At 38.4% G+C, this 21,832-nt stretch overlaps 1 protein-coding gene across 1 annotated transcript in view; it reads left to right on the forward strand.

Moving 5' to 3' along the window:
• syndig1l (synapse differentiation inducing 1-like) overlaps positions 1-21,832 on the forward strand; it is a 61,597-nt gene that overhangs the window by 25,927 nt on the left and 13,838 nt on the right. Inside the window, exon 3 of the mRNA XM_059356828.1 lies at positions 18,340-18,477. Within this exon, the coding sequence (XP_059212811.1) occupies positions 18,340-18,477 (138 nt within the window). The remainder of the gene's footprint in view (positions 1-18,339; positions 18,478-21,832) is intronic.

Consider the following 21,832-nt stretch of genomic DNA (forward strand, 5'->3'; position numbering starts at 1 on the left):
CCGTATTGACATTTGGTGTCAGACAGCAGTAGTGGCTGTAGTAATCATGACGGGAGCAAAGGAGGAAGTCAGACGACATAGTATGAAGAGTGAGAAAGTCCGCAAAAAAAGAAAGTTGGGTAAATGGACTGATCAAACAACACATTTTAGGTCAACTTCCGAACATAATGTTATGTTACATGCTATGTCACCTTTATAAATGCATCCAGTAGTCACAACAGAAGTAGTGACTGTTTTACAATGTTAAATAGAAGTGTCATACTTGTAAGATATTATGCGAATCGTTGAGCATGGATGGATTAATGGGCCGACTGAGGGACCCTCTGGCCTTCACCTACAAAATGTCACACATACCAGCCTCGGAAAATGACCACAAAGAAGGATACAATTACTACAAAGACACACAAACAGACGACAAAGAGACTAAAGATGCTACAAAAAGAACAAAACACCAACAAAAAGAGGCTATAAATTTGGTGTTTCTTGCTCCTAGCTAGTAGAAGTCTGTGCCTAGGGGCCTATTTTCTCATAATCCGCCCATGGCATAATGCATAAGCTTTTGTATGAGTCACTCAAGATGTTTACACGCCTGAATGTGCTTCTTTAAAATGACAGGATTTTACATTACTGGAATGGCGGACTCCGCCACGGACAATACAAGCTAAGATATATAGAGGTAACTAATGAGTGGAAATACATTTAATGGCTGTGGTGAAATAAATACCTTCTAAAATCGCATCAAAAGTTGTAAGGAGTGCACCTTTAATGGTAATGCACCCCATCTGAGGTGATCCTGGATATCTTTGATCTTGCAGTCATGCATTCAGTGCATTAAAATGGAAAAATGTATTTTCACCTGCATAAGAAATAGCACTTGAGCAAGGGATGAAACTCGCCATTTCTATTTGTCTGCCATCTGTTACACTGTCTCTAGTGCATGAAATTTGCATTTATCAGTCCATTTCATATTCACAAAATAATCTGAACATGTGGTAGTCTTGCCCCTGTGCAACATTTCAATAAAAATTGCCTCCACTCAGCAGCTCTGATTGAACATTTTTTTTCCAGCAAAGGCATTGAAGCACTAAAATCATGGGTGTGGGTGTGAAATCAATAGTTAGTTAGTTTTTAAAATAAATATATTTCTACCTGCCCTCAGCCTCCCCTCTGCCTCATTTTAAATAGGTTTGATTAGAGGGGTTATCAGTTTTTCCTAAATCTGAAGGGACATGAGCGCTAACGCCTTCATTAAATCTAAAATGTAGTCATGCTGCAGTTCAGTGCACACATATTGTTCCTTTCCTGAAGGGTCCAGCACCCAATATGAGCCAGTGTCATGTATTCTATAGTGAAATCTTTGAGATATCCCATTTCTCATTTAGCAGTAAATGACAAACCAATCTCTTGGATCATTTCAATTCAGCAGCAGGCGAGTCTGTCTATTGGATTTTAAAGCTTTCTCTCTTCTGCACACTGGAGATATTTATCCCATGGTTTGGTGCCTCTTTCTGAGCTATAGCAATCGTAAGCAGATAAAGTATTGTGACGCGGCAAAAGAGTAAAACTTAATCACTGAATTACATCGATGAACGTAAGAAAAATATCCCTTATTCTCATCACCAGATTCCATAAATTACAGGATTAACATGGGCTGATTAAAAAATAAAGTAGTGTTGCAAAACAGTGTTTTGTCCAATTCTGTTGAAGCTGAATAGTCAGCCATCCAGTCAGACATATCAAGCATTTCAAAAAGTCTTTTGAAAGAAACTCTTAGATGATCATTCAAAGGAGAAACCTTGATGAGAATTCCACATTAAATTACTTTTTATTCTCATTTGCATCAAAAGTTAAATAACAATTTTTAAAAGTCTCTCCTCCTGAAACTGTCTTTTCACATAGACAGATGTCCAATCTCATGGTTCAAATAATCACATTTTAAAAACTGATGCTTATAGAAAGAGTAGAGAAATTAGAATTACTCAGACACCCAAAGAAATAGTCATCAATCAAGATGGTGTTTTTTCACGAAGAAGGTACTGTTTGATTTTTAATTATTACTTACACTTACTGTGCTCTAGGCATTGTGCAAATGATGAAAGCGCACAATGACCAGCACTTTCTCCTATATAATAATAAAATAAATAATAAATAATTCTGACATGTGTCACGATTTCCAATCCAAATTGAAAATCCATAAAAATGACCTCTTGATTCTGACCTTCGAAATCAGGGGCAGGATTGGCAATTTTCCCAGTACATTTCTCTCTCCACCCCCAGCTCAGTTCCCGCATTTGAAGGAGAATACAAAAAACACTTTAAAAGCGATGCACTGTAGCCGACTGGCAGTCTACAGCTGTACTTTTTGAACCACAGTGGCCACTGCTGGAGTCAGAGATGATGGAGAAGCAACAGAATGGGAGAATCCTCCTGAGGCCTGTTCCATAAAGTACCCCAAAAAACGGAAAAAATGAGTCATATGAACCAAAATAAGCATGACTCATTTGGTAATCTCAATTTAAGGAACAGGTCCCTGCTTCTCCAACGTCACTGGTGTGGCAACACTTTGTCTTCCCCGTTTATTATGTATTTATTTATTTTATTTTTTATTATATTTATTATGTAAACAACAAACACGTCATGGACAGAGAAACTACAGCTTGTAGGCTAAGCAACATACAGGTTCATATGGAAGCGAGCAGCTCTTCTTTTTTCAGTTTGTTCCCAATGGACTTGTAAAATAATGTATTATTATTATTAAACATGTATAAAAGATATTGCTTATATCTCAATTGCCACCATGTAGGCTATCTTTACAAATACAAATCTGAAAAGCTAAATGACAGTTGTCAGAACATAAATCCATGATCTGTTGACTCAATAGTCTAACGATGCCATTGCCACCAGAAGTGAAACTTTTAAATGAATATCGAATGAAATCATAGGTTTAAAATCAAAATTCAAATCAAATGGGATCTGAAGAATCTTGACGCCCCTAGTATATACTGTATGCACTACAATTTTGTTGGAAAGAAGCCCTGGCCTAGCACTGCAGAGATCTTGAATTAAACACCAGCAGCAGTTGTTAAACTGTGGACCGTAGGGCTGGGCGAGATGGCCAATATATTCCTGAATCTCAACAACCATATATCACAATATTGCTTGTTTTTCTGCTAATTGAAAAAATAAATTGTGTATATGAAATTGCTCCATAGAAAAGCCTATATTTGTATACTTAGCAAACAGCACCTCTATGGTTCGCTCCAGATTCATTCCTATGTGAAAGGGTCAGTATGAAAGTATTATCCAAAAGACAAATATTGCTGTAACGCAGTTCGGCTGCTGGTTTTATGACATTGTGGTTAAAAAAAATCCACAAAAAAAGATGCAATCAACATTTTAATACATAATTTCAACAAAATATTCTGTCATATTGCCCAGCCCTAGTGGAACACAGTTGGCAACGTTTCCAGGTGGGAAACAGGTGAGAAGTTTGTTTCACAAATACAGTGACTGGTGCAAGATGATTGGTTATCAACAATTAACAAAGGGGGAGTTAGCGGCACAAAAATCTGGGCCCCGTACATAATGTGCAGCCTCAGTCGTTCCCCCATTAATACATTAATACATTGTAACACCTGTACAAATTACAGAACAAACAAATAAAGACTTGTGTGTGTAATGAGGTGTTTCTAACTCATTTAATAAAGTCTGCACAATCTGAAATCTCAGCACAATTCTCCTCAATTCTCGAAATACTGTACAACATTACAGAACTTTATTTTTGTTATAGATTTTATGTCGTAATTATATCCTGACTATAAGCCAACTAACACTGGTCTTTGCAATAATAAATAATTACTGTAATATGTCATAAAAAAATAACTGCATAAAGACTGGAGTGTGTTTCATAGTTGTCCTGAATAGCCAACCATCAAAGAGAGTAGGAAGCTGTGATATTGTCTAAATATGAGGAATATTAGGGCACATTTTCAAACTTTGTAGGAAAATATTCATAATGTAGCACTTGATTGTTCACATTAAAAAGTGACAATGAAAAAAACGAGGTAAAGAGAGGAGTTCAAACTCATCAGTATTCTTTTAGCCATAAGTAAACACTCGCTTTAAGTTTAAAAATGTGAAATTGAATGTCTAAATGGATGGTCTGAATTACTTAGCACACAGTTCAAGCAAAAGCAATATGTGAGTCCTGTGGTTATAACAATTAATTCCTAAATAAGAAAGAAATGATTGTCCTCATTCTTGGTCTTCAATTAAGTTCCTGAAAAAGAACTAAAGCAGCACAGCAATGTCTTTCTTTGCCAAACTTCACTGGAGCTTCCTTAATCCTCGCCTGAACGGCAGCTCAGAGTATTAAAAAGTAAATAATGAGAGATGCTTCTGCAATGCATGAGTTTTGAGTAATATCAGCCCTTCAGGGATGATTACATGTTACAAATCTGAGCAGTTTTTTGGGATGACAGTCATGTAATGATTGTGCATCAGTCTGTTGGATTTAGATGGATTTAGATTTGTTTTTATTCCAGGCAGATAAGACTCTTTTTGAGATGTAATTGGTGAACATACCTTGCTTTTCAGCCCTTATATCCACTCTGCTGCTCTCCATTACTCTGGCAGGTCACCTTCTCATTGGGTGTGAAGATGTAATACAGCCTTTTCATATGCCATATTAAACGGCTATATGCACAGGGTAATCGATTACCCTCTGCATTATGGATGCTGGCTGCTTCACTGTAATGCAGCACGCTCAGTCAGAGAAGCACTCGTCTCAACATGCAGGAAGCTGCTGGTTTGGGTTGTGCTGTAGCTGAAATCTTTGGGGTCTGGATCTGGTTTTTGTTGTGTGATATGATGAGTGCATGTGCATATAGTCCAAAAGCTGATATTTAGATTGTTATATCCAGTCCCATCTGCTGCTTTTGGTTCAAATTGTAGGAAATGACTCATATTTATTCAAAACAGGCACATATTGTGCTTCTGCTTGTTGAAACCCTATCGTTGTTCATATACTGACATGCATCTCCCTGCTTTTTTTTTATTTTTTTAGCTGTGTTTGTATGTGATCTCTAAGTTGACCTATGGGTTACAACATTTTAACCCTTCATTTTGTCTACAAAATACTGTGGCTCCATTTGGTAGGGCAGTAGCCTACTGATCTGAAGGTTGGTGGTTCGATCCCCGACCATGGCAGCCTACATGTCGAAGTATCCTTGAGCAAGATACTGAACCCCAGATTGCTCTCGATGCTGTGTTCATCATTGTGTGAATTAATTCCCAATGGTGGCAGGTGGCACCAGTGTGCTCTGGCCACCAGTATGAATGTGTGTGTGAATGGGTGAATGAGCGTAGTGTGTAGTGTAAAGCATTTTGGATAAAAAAAGCACAATATAAGTGCACTCCATTTGCTTTTTGAGTTAAAATGGTTTCAGAGCATTTTTATGCTGATAAAAGATACACAGAAGGTTTGGGAGTGACACTAAATCCAGGCCAGTTCATGAACTAACATTTTTCAAGATTTCTGCAAGAAACTGCTTAGAAACCCTCTTACTGTCGTTATATACCTAGGATCTTAAAGGGATTGGGAGTTTTTTGAGGTGGTGTTGTCCATAAAACGACTCCCCAATCCTCTATCCAACAACGATATCATCACCCATTGTGATGTTTCACTGTGGACATCATCATATACCAACTCAGCAGACATCGCCCCAATTCAATTTTGGTGAATCTGAAGTTTTAGAACAGTTCCGAAACACCAAAGTCACACAAAAACAATAACTAGCGGATCGAGACAGTGGTAGACCAGCAACTCCTGTATTCTGTGAGGTAAAATGACTGTTTGTCAATGGAGTCTGGTGGCTTTGAAGAGAGTGTAGATTAATATAACAGCTCCAGTTTCCTGTTGGAAAGGGTTATCTTATGACAAGGTAAATGTTCTCAATAGCACACTCTTAAACTGATTTTGATACTTTAAGATAAATTTTACTGTTGCCCTTATCCACAGCAGTAAATTGCTTAGCTTCCACTCCTGCCTGCTTCTTCAAACTGGGGGTGCACCAGTTAATACACTGTCTATGGATAAGTACCTCATACAACCCCACTTCAATAAATCCAAACTATCCTTTAAAACCCCAAGGCCACAAGGCGCCTTAACAAATGTTTTTGTAACGAACATGAAATAAACAAGAGGTATTCTAGTTTCTTAGGACAAGCGTCTCTTATTTTTGTCAGATCTAATCTCTGAATTCTTCCCAACACAGTTTTGCTCTTGCATTTTAACCTGTTTGCAGAGCACAATGTGAATACCAAGCTTGATGCGCAGTGTTTCCCTGTTGTAGTCTCATTAAACCATCCTAAATTGCGCACCTGTCAACAAGGGGCCACGGGGCAATGGAGAGAGAGAAATAACAAATATTGTGTTTGTTAATTCACCGCAGGTACTACAACCTGCCTCCTCCAGATGACTGTAATACATGTTTGAGAGGGCAGCATCATGACGAGGCTCTGATCATTGTGATCACACACTGTGACTGAGTGTCCCTCTGAGGTTCCTGAGTGTGGTGGACCTCACAGGGCTGCTGAGACCAAGCACTCTATAAATCACAAGGTCTTATTAATGACGCTGTAAAAGCTTGTATTTCTTTTTACCAGCCGGCCCCCTTTAGTAGCACTCATTCACATTGCATGATAAATTAGAAACCCTTAAGAGAACACCCTGGTCACATCTCAGGGCATGGGCTCCCACGCTGGAATAACTTAACATGATCATGTGGAACATGTTGCTCTGATGCTGCATTAGGATGCAAAGGGTGCGACAGACTAGCGTTTCGGCTACAGACAGGGAGGACGGATGACCTGCAGATGATCTTATGCACAATCTTTTCTAATTTAAATGACAGGGGACTCTTCTTGTGCCTTTTCAAATAGTGCATTTTGTTGCAATCGTAGGACGACATCATACATAGTTTTTGTGATTGTAAATGTGCTGAAAATGTCATTTTGCCATATTGCATCTTTAATGGCATTCGCTCATTAACTTAGCTTATGCATTCAGCCAAGTAATTGAAATCCCTTTGGTTGTGGAGTAGTTTCTTTCTCCATCTCTCTCTCTATACCTCTACCTTTGTGCTGCTGCACAGTAAAGCAATTAATTCATGTAATCTCACCCGCTGGTTTTTGCTTCATAAAATGGTTCAAAAGGCAATATTAATTTCTTCGGGTGCTTTAATTTGAGTCAGTGTGTTCAGTAATTTGTTTATGTGATGTGTAGTTTCTTTTTTTTCTCTTATAAGTTCAGAGAAGCTAGCTGCTTTGTTCAGAGCCAAAAGATGTATTTTTTCAGCATACGACCTTTAGTTGTATGGTTGCTATGGATTCACTGGATATGTGGGATTAATTGTATAGCACGGTGAAAGGAAATTATATATATATATATATATATATATATGTTTTCCCTATGGAGGCCATCAAACTTAACCCTGTACCATCCTTCTCCTCCCCCTTTGATTGAAGTATGGGAGTGGGTCACAGAGGATGTTCGGGGGTTCAGTAGGTCAATAGCAGATGTTACATACAATTATCGTACATCATCTGAAAGCTGGGAACTGAAAATGAATTACACGGGCAGCTGAGAATGGTGTCTTGTTGTTCTGGCCATAAATATCCGTGTTTCCTTTAGGGGGAAGAGCGGCCACCAGGAAAGTCTCAGGCCACGCCCTCTCAAAAGTCCGTTCACTCTGCCTGTCTCCACTACAAAAAGACCCCCAGAGGGATTTAGAGACTCTGGAGGTGAGGTATGGTTTTGATCGTTGCGACGGATTAAACACGGGAGACGCAACTGTTGCCGCCGTCGCTAACTGTGCACAAAGTCAGCAGCTGATCATAAACAAAGCAGCATGGCTAATTATGCACAGCGTTTCCGCTGATCATAAACATAGTGAACGTGAATTAACCGGCATCGCTAACTGTGTACAGAGTGTCCGGTGCTTGAAGCACATACACACTGTACTGCTACAGAGCTAACTGTTAGCCGGCTCTGTGACTGCAGCTGGGAGAGACTGCTGCAGGAGGAATGGACCGATTCGACTCGTTCTTACTCCTCTTAACGAGCAGCCGACCCCCCTGCAGCTCGTTAAGAAGAGCTGAAAAGTTGCTAATTATAGCATCAAAGTTGCTAAATTGGCTTTTACAAATGCCGTGTGTTGTTGTGGCGTCGAGTACTACGTCACATCCTGCTTGGAGATCTATCCAATCAGGCTCCAAACCAGGCTTTTTCAGGGGGGAAAAAAGACCCTGCTCTTCAACAGAGACGAAAAAAGTCCCGACAAAAGTTCGCTCCGGGCTGCTCGTATTCAAATTAGGACCGTTTCAGCGAGTGAGACCCGCCTCATTCAGGGTATTGCCCGGTAGTGGAAACAGCCCTAATTAAGAATAAAAATATATGCTTTAAGATAAAGTGTGAAAGTGTATAAGGGTTTGAAACATTATCATAAGAGCATTTTAAGGTGATGCTATATTTGGATTGATACTATTTGTTAAACAGATTTTTAGTCCAGAATTTATTTTAACAAAATGGTTGAGAATTCCACAATAAGACACCAAGACCCTGAGGAAGACTATAGAAAAAATGCTGTAAAAACTGCAAGAACTGCATGTTTTCTGCGTTTGGATGGTGAGCACTTCTATTCTGGAAACTGCTGAGAAACCCTCTTACTGTCATTCTACCTAGAAGAAGCCATCCGTCCTCTGAATGCTCTAGGTCTCTAGTTTGAGGTTGTAAAATTTAATGAGGCTGTGATTATCCTAGAGGTCACAGCAGCTCATTTTATACAGTGAGGTCAAGTTTAAAAAATGCTCTCACTACAGTGACGCTATCGGGACTAACATCTTCACACAATTTATGCAATTCCAAGAGTGTTTCGGGACATCACTATGCAGAAATATGCATAAAATCTGAACTTGAAGTGTTCAACTTGATTTTGGGGAGGAAAATGAATAATTTGGAGTGATTGACTAATCAAAATAATAGTGAATAGATTAATCGATATACAAATAAAAAAATTCACAGTTAAATATGGCAGTAAAAAAGATTAAAAAACAAAAATATGCATGTGTATAACAAAAAAAATAAAATTCAATTTTGAATTCAAATAATCTCAGATGAGGAAAACTGTTTGACTTTGATATATTTCAAGATTGATCTATTTAAATAGCAAAAAAACAAGGCAACAAATGAACAATAACAGTGCTTCAGGTGCTCCAGCCAGATTCACTGTGTGTCATTTTGCAGTCGCAACATGTAGACTGTGCACAAAGCATCCATTTATTTATTTATTTTACTGTCATGAGTAAATCATGAACAGGGATCATCGCTGTCGTGCTCAGTTTGAATCTGTAAACACGCGAATGCATCACAAATAAAAATAAAATAAAATGAATGTGACATCCTGTGAGACATTTGGTACACAGTGGAGAGGTTCAATTCAAAGTTGCATTAAAATTCATGGTGGCCCTCATGCCATCTTCACATGATTACCTGTCTCCCTCACTGCAGCTATGCTACAGGACATTCACTTGACATCGGGACAAAGGAATAAAAGGTACACAGACAAATCTCCAGGAGGATGGAGAGCAGGGGGTGAAAAAAAGAGTGGACAGAGACACATTTCCTGTATTTTGTGGAGGCAATTTGGCAACAAATAAATTACACAAGCCCTCCTCTTGGTTATGCTGTCACGGCAGAGTGGTGAAACCATCCATTAGTTCTTCATTACCTGTCAGCCTGTTGCCACATGTTGACAGGATTTACGCCCCACAAGACATATCTGAGCGCAGCCAGCAGCACCGGCATGCATAGTCATTAGGACTTTCTGGTATAGGGGAGGAGGAGAAGGGATGTCAACACACACACACACACACGCTCATTAAAAGTCAGGTAGGATATTGGTAAACAAAATTCTGTTTACTTTAAATCAAACAGCGTCTCGGTAAATCCAAAGCCTGACAGCGTGACCTGAAACTTGTGCTTTGCACAGGTTCTTCAGAGTGGGATTTGAATTCATAGATGACATGAATTTGAGGAAAAATAAAAGATAATGGTGTGAATGATCCATGACACAGTTGGTGGTGAGATTTGTCAATGCTCCATCTTAATTTGCATGGTTCTGTTTTCTTTTGATACTATGTTCGTTGACAGTTTGACATTTTCTCACTGGTAGAGTACCACTAAAGGTTGAGTCCTTGTCACAGCAGACCCAGGTTTGAATCCGGCCTGAAGTCCCTTTGTCGCAAGACTCCCCCTGTCTCGTGCTTCCATTCCCACCGTCACTAGGGCCGCAGTCAGACTGCCAGCCAAAATCAGATTTTTAGCCCATCCAGATTGGAACTGGATGGCTCTTTTGAAGTCTGAACAGTCGCAAATCACATGAAATCTGATTTTTGCAAACCGGATCAAACCACCTTCGGGAGGTAGTTTCAGATCGCATTTGGACAGATGCGTCTCAGTCTGAACCTCCAAACACTCAGATCGGTTTGGACTGTCCGTGACGTCACTCTACGCGGTGTAGCGCGGGCATCGCTGAGACGAGGTGTCGACCAGCAGCCGCGCCCGACTCATGCGGCCCGACGGGGCGTCCATCCGCCCGGTTTCTCCCCTGGTGCGTCTGAGATGTTCTGCACCTCTACTGGACAGTGATGAGGCCAATATACTGAGGTGACCTGCCTCCATCATGTTTGTTGTTGTTGTTCTTTCAGAGGCTCTGACGCTGTTACTACAGCAACCTGTCAGATCAGTCAATAATGTGGCCCAGTCTGAACAGAGACGTATCCGATTTGGACACTTGCTAAAAACAGTGTGGACAGTCAGCTCTAAAAATCGAATTCGAGTAGGAATCTGATTTGAATCAGATTCGCCTGCAGTCTGAACGCGGCCTATGTAGTATATTTTATGGCACAAATGGCACAATACATGTTACATGTGATATAGGAGATTTGCTTCTGTAAGAGGGGCCTCACCCTGACCCTTGGGGCCACACCCCGACCCTTGGGGCCAAACCCTGACCCTTGGTCAGAACAGAGTCTCCAGTCTATTCGGGGGCTCTGGGGACAGGTGCATATCTGACAGAAGAGATGTTGGAATGTGGACAAAAACAAGGCTATATATCAGATAGGTAATGTCGACCTAAATAAGGTTAAAAAGTAAATTTAGTCGTGTATCTGTGCCCAGGATGACACGCCCATGCGTGGCATATGGGCTTAAATGCCCTCACACATAGAAAGAAATTTCAGGGAGAACAAGGACTACATTGGGCATGGGACACCTTTCATTCAGCAGCCTTGAAATTGACAACGTTCTCCTCCGCTGTGTATTTTTGATGAGTGATAATAAAGAAAACTAAAAGGAACTTCAACTTGGTCTTCAATCTATTTTTCTCACTCAGAGAGGTAGTAAAATTTATTCTACAACTATCTAATAAAAGCTGAAAATGATAAATGGACTGCACTTGTATAGGTCTTTTCTCGTCTTCGTGGCCACTCAAAGAACTTCAACACTAAAGATGGCGCTCATTCATTCACACATTCATACTGGTGGTCCGGGCTACCCTATATATGGTGCTACCCGCTACCATCAGGAATTAATTCATATTCCGATGAGCAATTTGGGGTTCAGTATCTTGCCCAAGGATCTTGACCAAGACTTCTTAAATGTTAGTACACATATTAAGTATTTAACACATAGTAAGAGATTTGCAGTGATTGTTTCTTGGATACCGGAGACCAGAGAATGTACGTGATATGATAATGTAGTTATTTTAATTTTTTTTAAATGCTTCAACTTGATCTGTCATTTCAAAATCGTTGATGTCCAGAATCGTTTTTCAGACCAGACGGGCACAATTTGCAAAACATTTTTAAGATTTAACAACGATGTTAACTGGTGACTTTGAGCCAATGTCTGCTTGTAATAACTCACATTAATTATAATTTATTATAATAACTATAAATGAATATATATTTACAGTTGATAAAAGTAAATTAATTTACATGGACACTAATACAGTCGTGGAAAAAAAATATTTGACCACCCTTTTTTCTTCAATTTCTTGTTAATTCTAATGCCTGGTACAACTAAAGGTACCAGGCACTAAAGGTACCATGATTTTGGTAACAACCAAAATCATTATCAAGAAAACCATGGAAAATGTCTAGATACCAGCTCTTAAATTTAACTCTTATGAGCTATTTCTGTTGTTATCATCATATTTGTCCAAACTATTCTGTAGTCATTTCATTTTACTTAATATATTTGATAAAATGTATTAAATATAAATGTGTCCTTGATTTTGAGGCAGTTGTTTAAGTAACTTTAATATAAAAATGTTTGATATAGAATCTACTTATTTTGATCACATTAAATATAATCTTTATGTGTATGTAATTCTAAATCAAGAGAATTTTGAATGAATCCAACACAATAGAATTAATCCGTTATTAATTGATAGGCACTTCCTGTTAAGTTGTTATTAACTCAACTTGTAATGTAGTTTTAAGTAATAATATTGCGTGCAATCTGTTGCCTCAATTTTATTGAGTAGCTATTGTTGATCTTTTTTTACAGTGTACCTTTAGTTGTACCAGGCATTAAAATGAACAAGAAATTGAAGAAAACAAAAGTGGTCATATATTTATTTCCTGTTTGTGTTTTCAACATCTGCAGTAACCACGAGCAGGCGTGACACATTTTGCTGAATCAGCAGTTAACACAGTCACTCGTTACACCAGGCATCATTTTAACTGGAGAAAACTATAGCAGGGAAACTCTATTCAACTGGGGGGAACAAACTTCCACACTGCACTGGCATGCTGGGTGCTGTCAATCCAACATGATCTCACAGAAATCCGTGAAATAGCCACGGATTTCGCTTAACTCCAAATCCGTGGAATAGTCACGGAATCGCTCAAATTTCCGTGAAACTGACACGGATTTTGCTACAATGCAAGTTAATGACATAGTCATATCCCGTGGCTATTCCAACATACAAAGTGATTATGTACATTCACTGAGTGAATATTTAGAAAATAAAACATATATTTCTCGCTAGAAATGTGATCAAAATCCATTTTTATGCAGAAACTAAGTCAAAATATTGATTTTTCACTAAAAATGAGAGAACTGTCCGCCATGTTTTTTTGTTCTGAGCGCTGGGACCTTGAAAGTCACGTGACTTGGAACAAACCAATAGCCACGGGATATGACTGTCATTAACTTGCATTGTAGCGAAATCCGTGTCAGTTTCATGGAAATTTGAGCGATTCCGTGGCTATTCCACGGATTTTGAGTTAAGCAAAATCCGTGGCTATTTCACGGATTTCTGTGAGACCAGGTTGTGTCAATCACAGTGTGGCTGTTGTTGACCTTTGCTCACGTTCACTGTTTAAAAAACGATGCGTTCAGTTCACTGTTGACTAAAGATTTGCACCTTCATGCACAGCACTTCATATCTTGAAACCAAAATCTGGTTACAATCCTAGCGGGCTGTTTTTCATCTGCTCTGGATCTCCTGCGACCATTTTGAGAGCTTCATGATGAACGACCTCCCCGTTCATGCAGACGCGTAGCTTCCTGTGCAGCACACACACAGTCCTGTCTGCAGGTCTGCACTGACTCCTGCTGACCTCATTGTTCTCATGCTTGACTGACTCCCTCTGCTTCTTTAACTTCTCTCTCCATCTTCCCTGGTAGCCTAAGCCAACCAAACAGCTAGCATCTCTGGATGATGTATGTGTTCATTCTCCAAACAGCCAGGAGGCTGTGCAGATATTGTCAGTGAGCTCTGAGGCACACGGGGCAGAGCAGGGCTGGCTCTGCAGAGATTGTGCTATAGCGCTTGCTTAAGGCCATGAAAGCAGAATGACATTATGCAGAATGCTGGCTGCATTATGCTCATGTATTATGACCTTTTTTCCCCTCTGTATTGCATTAAGAAAAATATGAATATATATCGATGATGTCTGCAGGGGTCTCAGCTTTTAACTGAATCAGAAGCTTGACAACACGGAGTGGCAGTGTCTGAGGCTACCGAGACACATTAGGAAGCTTTTGCTTGCTCAGTCACTTTTGGAGTTTAATATACTTGTTTTGTCCTCCAGGATTTCTAATTTCGGATTAAATGAGTGTGTGTGTTTTCCCTACCATTAGTGGGCACATTTTAACCACCCACCCATTTAATCCCCACCATCAATCAGGAAACATGACTATAAGGGCTGCATGTTATTAAAACTAATTGAAAACTGTTTCACACCTCAAAGCAAATTAATTCCCCCAACTCCCACCCAGTTATAGTAATTTAACTTTTAATACAAGCAAACAGCACCACACTCAAGTCCTGTGTATTGATATGAAATGCTCTCACTGTACACAGCATAATTACATAAGTTTGAAAGAGTGGTGCCCTTGTTCATTCAAATTATTCATAGACAAAAAGGCACCTTTGTATAAAGCTGTGCTGATTTTTAATGTTGTTTTTGTCAGATAAAAAATCTGAGAAAAACAACATTAAATTTGTAGGTTTTTTTTAAGATAAAAGTGTCACTCAAAATTCAGTACACAGGGGGTGCCCTTGTGGTTGAGTTCTCTTTTGTTTTCTTAAACCTTTTTTAAAATTTGGTTTGTAATAAAGGAATAAAAAACAGAACAAACATCAGACTTTCACCCAGGAGAATGCGATTCGTGTCCAATGTGAAAACAAAAGTAACAATGTTTTGTGCATCATGTTTTTACGTTAATATGTCACTTCCGGTAGTCACGTCGTCCACGTAACTACTACTTCACATCTGGCATTTACATACAATTATTTACGGTTTAAACTGTCTTTTTTAACGCCTAACAAGGACGTTTTTTTCCCCTAAACCTAGATCTGTTGTTTGTAGCCTAAAATTCAACAAAACGGAAGCCTTTTTTTGTTTGTATAATGACATATGATGGCTATTTTAAAAACTCTCCGCTCTGTACCGCAAACCACGAAACACTCAGTTGGGTTGTTATGGGAGTCTATATAGTCTATTTTCATGACTTGCTTCTAATAGTTGATGCTAATAAGATAACAATTAATTTTACATTTTCATATTTTAAAAGGAAATATCATTGGTATATCTTATCTGTGTTTGGATCCGCTTCAAAATGTAATGTTGTACTCTTCAGCCCATGCTGCACCCTTCCACCAAGTTTCATGAAAATATAGCCTGTAGTTTTTCCATAACCCTGCTGACAAACAAACAAGCAAACCTTCTCAGCGGAGGTAACAATTCCTATGCCCTGTGCTGTTTGGAGCCAGTTAACCCAGAGAGGCCTGATGCAGCTCAGGATTACAGTGTGATTTTTAGAGCAACACCACCAGACTCAGAAAAACCAACAACTCTGTCCAACATTGACACAGGCAACCCCGGCTCAGGCCTGAGGCTGAAACAACACATCAGAATAGGCCGAAGACTCGAAATCCTGTACACAGTGCCTTCTATGGTCAAATTTCAATCTGTGGAATCAACATGTAATCTAAAAAAATTCATTAGGTGCACCACAACCAGAAAAACACATGCAGGGATTAAGAAAATACTTACAAAAATTGGGATTACATAGCAACAAGATGTGAGATTGCTCAATGAAAACAAAGGAAAAGCATTTCCCTCATCAGATTGCTGTCTTAAATGCGATGATTGGACTTTTGATAACGTCCCCATGGTTCGACCTGATCCCCTCCCATCTCTGATTGAAATATTCTGTGTCATATTGAACTCAATTTTTTTTGACATAGCAGCGTATTGTTAGCTTTGATTTCTTTTCATTTATTTCCCATGTCCCACCCTCACTCAGGATCATCCTTCAAACAGGATGATGTGTGAAGGATGCAGCTTAATGGCTCATATAGAAACCGTGGCCTCAATCTGCGATTCCTTTTCATTACAGGCACTGTGGAAAATAAGCCTCCATTCTTAGCGTTGCCATTGTTGTGAGGGGAAAATGCACTTTATGTTTACGTTAAAGCTTGTATGGCAAAATGTGGTCATAAAAAACTAACTTTGAAATTGTAATACACTGATATCTGCTGCTGTGGATAAGGATCGAGAGCCTCTAAACAGTATGCAGATGTGTGAGCGTATTCTTTTTTGCTGAAGGCATTTCAGTTTGATGTGAGGAATGTTGCATGGAGCGTGAAATAGTTTCATAAAGCTTTAGGGAGGAGGTGTGTTTGATTCATAACTATTTCACATTTGAAATGAAGTGTACTTTCAACCGTAGCTCTTTTTTTAAGCCATCTGTTGTTTAGATGCCAAAATGTAGGAATCTGCATATCTCAAAACTAATGAGAAACTAATGGCCCATCACAAAAAGTCCATGAATACGAGCTGTGACATTACGTGGAAGGAAATGATCCGGCATGCAGTGACTCGTCTATGTTTTGTTTCCCATTACACAAATGGCTTTTTACTTTTCCAATGAATGCAAATTCTTTCTCTTCCCAGTCGACTTAGAAATCACCTCTACCTGTACACAGAGAGAAGAAACTTTTTCTTTCATTGGGTTCAGTGAAATCTGCTTCAAACCACCCGTCTGTCTGCACTTCACCACTGATCAAACCAGTCGAAAGAGGGCGCTACAACTTTATTTTACTTATTTGTATTGACCCAAAAGAGTGGTGCAAATATTTGTGGGGATATGACATGTTAGGGATGGAGAGAAAATTAAAATTGCCAAACTATGTGTGTATTATGTGTGTAGTTATAAAACGTTCACTATATATCAGTAGATAATTCTACATTTGATTGTAGGCTGATTCATTTTCTTGCCAAGACCTAAATGTGAAAATTGATAGCACTGTTTGTATGCTAAATATGAAGCTTCAGTTATTGAAAATCTGTAAAGAAGAGAAAACATCTGACCTGGCTCTGTTCTGTTCGTGTTTGTTTCATCCAGAAAAAACAAGAGTAAAAACGGCAAGTCATGTTTTTACAGGGGATTATGTCGGACTATTTCCAGTAACATGGCGTGACTTTTCACTCGGGGCCCTTTAGAAGAGATAGCTATGTGTATTTTGAACATTTCTGTATTTTTAGCATCAATATTTTGAAAGTATTTCTCATGTCACAGAAACCACTGAGTGGTATTTTGTGTTATCAGATCGTCGCATTTTGGGTGTTTTCGTTTGACACGTGCCCTTTCGCTTTCTAAGCTCTTTTCTAGCTACTGCAGTGTTGCCAGGTTGGTTCAAAAACGTAATCATTAGCCAGAAAAGAAGATGAATATTGGAGGCAAACAAAATAAGAAAATCATCGCCACTATGACAAAGCAGACCAAAACTGTGTCAAACCACCCAAGGTCATTTTTACCTTATAATCCATTCTAAAGCTGCACAATGTAGAAAACTGGAATTGCAGCAGGGGCAACACCCCAGGGAAAACTTTCTTGGCTGTGAGGTTGCCACTGCTGCACATAAGTTTCCCTGCAACCCGGTCTCACAGAAATCCGTGAAATAGCCACGGATTTCGCTTAACTCAAAATCCGTGGAATAGCCACGGAATCGCTCAAATTTCCGTGAAACTGACACGGATTTCGCTACAATGCAAGTTAATGACAGTCATATCCCGTGGCTATTCCAACATACAAAGTGATTATGTACATTCATTGAGTGAATATTTAGAAAATAAAACATATATTTCTCGCTAGAAATGTGATCAAAATCCATTTTTATGCAGAAACTCAAGTCAAAATATAGATTTTTCACTAAAAATGAGAGAACTGTCCGCCATGTTTTTTGTTCTGACCGATGGGACCTTGAAAGTCACGTGACTTTGAACAAACCAATAGCCACGGGATATGACTGTCATTAACTTGCATTGTAGCGAAATCCGTGTCAGTTTCACGGAAATTTGAGCGATTCCGTGGCTATTCCACGGATTTTGAGTTCAGCGAAATCCGTGGCTATTTCACGGATTTCTGTGAGACCAGGTTGTTTCCCTGTTAAGGCACAACTTGTCATTTTCACACTCTTGTAAAGAAAAAACAAAAAGAAGAAACACATCAATATATAATCCTACTTAGTAAACTGTAAAGGTGCTGAAAGGTTTTGTTACCTTTGGACAGAGCTAGCTAGGCTAGCTGATACCCTGTTTACAGTCTGTATGCTAAGCTAGGTTAAGCTAACTGGCTTCTGGCTTAAGCCTTAAATTTCCCATACAAACATATTGGACCCGCCTGTTTGTTAACTGCTTCATCCATGAACTGTAACATATGTGTGTGTTGACCTGAGCTGCTGTTCTCTGTGCTCTCAGACGGACTGCTCCAGCGACAGCGAGAGTGAGGACAACTTCATTGTCGTCCCTCCACGAGACCACCTGGGCCTGGCCATCTTCTCCATGCTCTGCTGCTTCTGGCCTCTGGGGATCGCAGCATTTTACTTCTCACAGGGGGTGAGGACACACACATATACACATATATATATATACACATGTGCAGTACTGTGCAAATGTCTGAGGCAGGTGTGAAAAAATGCCTAGACGAATGGATGCTGGTTTGAAGACAGAGGTTATCACACCAACTATTTACTACACTGTAAAAAATGTTTGTAGAAATTACAGTAAAACACTGTCAATTTGCATCAGAAATAGGTTGTAAAATTAAACATTGTACATCACTACATTACATTACATTACATGTAATTTAGCAGACGCTTTTGTCCAAAGCGACTTACAATAAGGGCATCACCGTAGCAGATACTTTTAATTACTGTCAATCAAAGAATAGTAAAAAACTTTCAATTCTACCGCCATAAACTGTAGAAAACACACAGTTTTGCTGTAAAAATATACATTTTTCATGTAAAGTTAATGGAGAAATACCACGATGATACAATTATCCTAAAAGTAATGGGATTATTCAGTATAAATTACAGTTTTTGCTGATATTTACATTTACATACGCTCACTGTATTTTTTTACGGTGATGTTCTGGCAACCACAGCTGCCGGAATTTTACCGTAAATTAAACAGATTCTTTTTACACTGTAGATTTACACTGTAAAATATTTCTGTAGATTTTATGGTGAAAAACTGATAACCACGACAGTAAAATAAGAAATGGGTTAATTCAGTTTCAGTAACAATGAAACACTGTAAATGTATAGCCAAAACTGTATTTTTTACAGTTTAAAAAAAAAATACATTACTCCACTGTAAAATAACAAAAATATACTGTTTTATATATATACAAGCCATCCCTGTCATTTTAGCATTTATTTTTTGTAAAAATTCTTTTTCTCACTGTTAAATGTACTAAACACCATATCTCTAACAAAAATATACTTTAATATTTAATGGTAAAATCTTTAATTTATGCAGCATTTATGAAGTATTTTCTTGTCAATTACATGGCAGAACAGCATTTCTTTTGACTGAAAAACTTTTTATTTTTTATGGTAAAATATGGAATAAAATGGCAATTTTAAACGTCAAATCAACAGTGCCAATATCTTTTTACCGTAATATTAAAAAAAGGTTCTACCGTATTTATAACGGTAAAGTTCTGGCAACCACAGCTGCCGTTTTTACCGTATAAACAAAATAAACAATTTTTCTTCTGATCACTCACTTTCATTTTGTTAATTGATAAAAATAAACTATTTAATTTCTATTTTTGAAAGCATTATTAATTTTACAGCATTTTATGTCAACGTGGACAACTCACACATCAAGCATCTGCTTTTCGAGGTCTAACATAAAACAGGTGCATCCTCCCACACACAAGTCCTCATGAATTCATAGACAAGCAAGCACGTAAATACACATGCGCATACTCAGGCCTATGTATGACTCACCAGCAGAAGATGAAGGCCTATCACACATAAAACAGGACTGACAGCTGACTCTCTTACTGCCAATGCAAGGCCACTTTTCCTTTCTTTTTTTTTTACTGGGCAACTCATCAATAACTCAAGGCCAATCTGTAATGGCTGCTTGATGCTCTGTAAACAGGCTGAAAGACGCCTTTAGGAAGAGTATATAAATCTCTTTCAAGGCTCCATCTGCAAACTCGAAAAAAAGGAGTTGATGAAAAAACTGAGATGAGGGACAGACTTTGAACTAGTGGCGTTTTCAAGAGGATTGGAGATGAACCCAATTAAAGGAGTGCCAACAGATTAAAGGTGATGTTCTCTCAGACACATTAAACCGCTTGTTAGAGCGGTTGGAAGGAAAGCAGTGTTTGTGGGAAGAAATGCATGAAAACACACTAAAAACATAGCAGGGAGTGACAGAGGAACACATTTATTTTTTTACTTGTGCCCACAGTTTGTCCTTATTTTGTGAGCACCCACATATTTTGGTAAGAGAAAGTTATATGACTTGTCTTGAGCACTCTTATGAAAAGATTTTTTAAAAAACATCTCGTTTTCACAATCCACAAAATGTTAAAGTAACCAGGACTGCTTGAGTATCGCAAAAATCAGACTTGATTAGTTTGGTCAGTATTGAGATCACCATTATTTGCAACGATTACTCATTGACTTTGGTAATATTTTCTTAAAATTTTCATAAAATCTTTAAACCTTCTTGAACTTTTGCTACAGTTAAACAAACAAAAAAAATAATTCAAAATTATAAATATAAAGAAATAAATATAATAAAAAGTAAAATAAAATATGTTCTTAATTATATATCAAATATTCAATAAATAAATATAATAAACATTTTATAAACATATATACATTTTTAAATAAATAATGTAAAAATAACACATGCAAATCAATTTGATCGACTACGTAATAAAACTTCAACAAACTACTAGAAAACTACTAATATAATATACTATATATAAATTAGATCAAATTTGTCACCTAGTGAAAACTACAATATATGTATATATATATATATAAATACAGAAAATATAATGAAAATAGTCTAGTTAGCATCAGTAGCCATGTTTCCATCAACAAATTTCGATGCATATTTTATAGATTCACATGAGAAAAGCTTGATGGAAACTCCCAGTTTTGAAAAAAAAATCAGATGGAAAAGTTGGAAATGCATTTTGCAAATAAGTTCTGATAAGTTCTAACTCACATGATTGATCAGTTGTTTCCGCTCTGCTGGTCAAGACGAGCTGACATGAAAGAACAATTATAAGTTGCCCAATTGAACCTAGTTCCTGAAGACATATTTTCTCTCGTGGGTGGCCAAAGTTGTCCAATTGTCTCTCTTGCTCAGCCTCTTCTTCTAATTTTAAATCTATCTGACGAATTAGCCTACAGCAACACATTACACTGCCATATTTTGACCAAAGTACGTTTATGCAGCTTTGTTTATTCAAACTGAACCAGTTGATGGAAAGATCTAGCCTGGGTATACTCTCGCTGCCTTTTGTTTCAAACTGCAAGGCAGCATGGTGTCCATGGCCCATTCTTAGCCCTGCTTTTGGTATCCAATCACAGAACGGGGAGGACGATGACGCGTACTACTGGACAGACAGAAGGAAGCTTGTAGTTTTCTTACGGATCCAACATGGCTGCAGCAGACGTGAAGCTCTCTTTGGATCTAGCTGTAGACAGTGTTCTAGATAGTTTAGAAAGTTTATTTTAATAGACGAAACAACGTTTGGCTTTACAATCCTTTATCACCACCAAAAAGGATGTTTTAGCCTTGCACCCAACAGGATTTGGCAAAAGCCTAATCTACCAACTAGCCTCGTTAGTGGCTAAGCTAATGGGGTTTAGCGAGAACCCGGTCGTTGTGGTCGCCTCATACGTCATCTGGTATAATTGATACGATTGGC

The sequence above is a fragment of the Centropristis striata genome, chromosome 18 (assembly GCF_030273125.1).
Source record: "Centropristis striata isolate RG_2023a ecotype Rhode Island chromosome 18, C.striata_1.0, whole genome shotgun sequence".
Lineage (NCBI taxonomy): Eukaryota > Metazoa > Chordata > Actinopteri > Perciformes > Serranidae > Centropristis > Centropristis striata.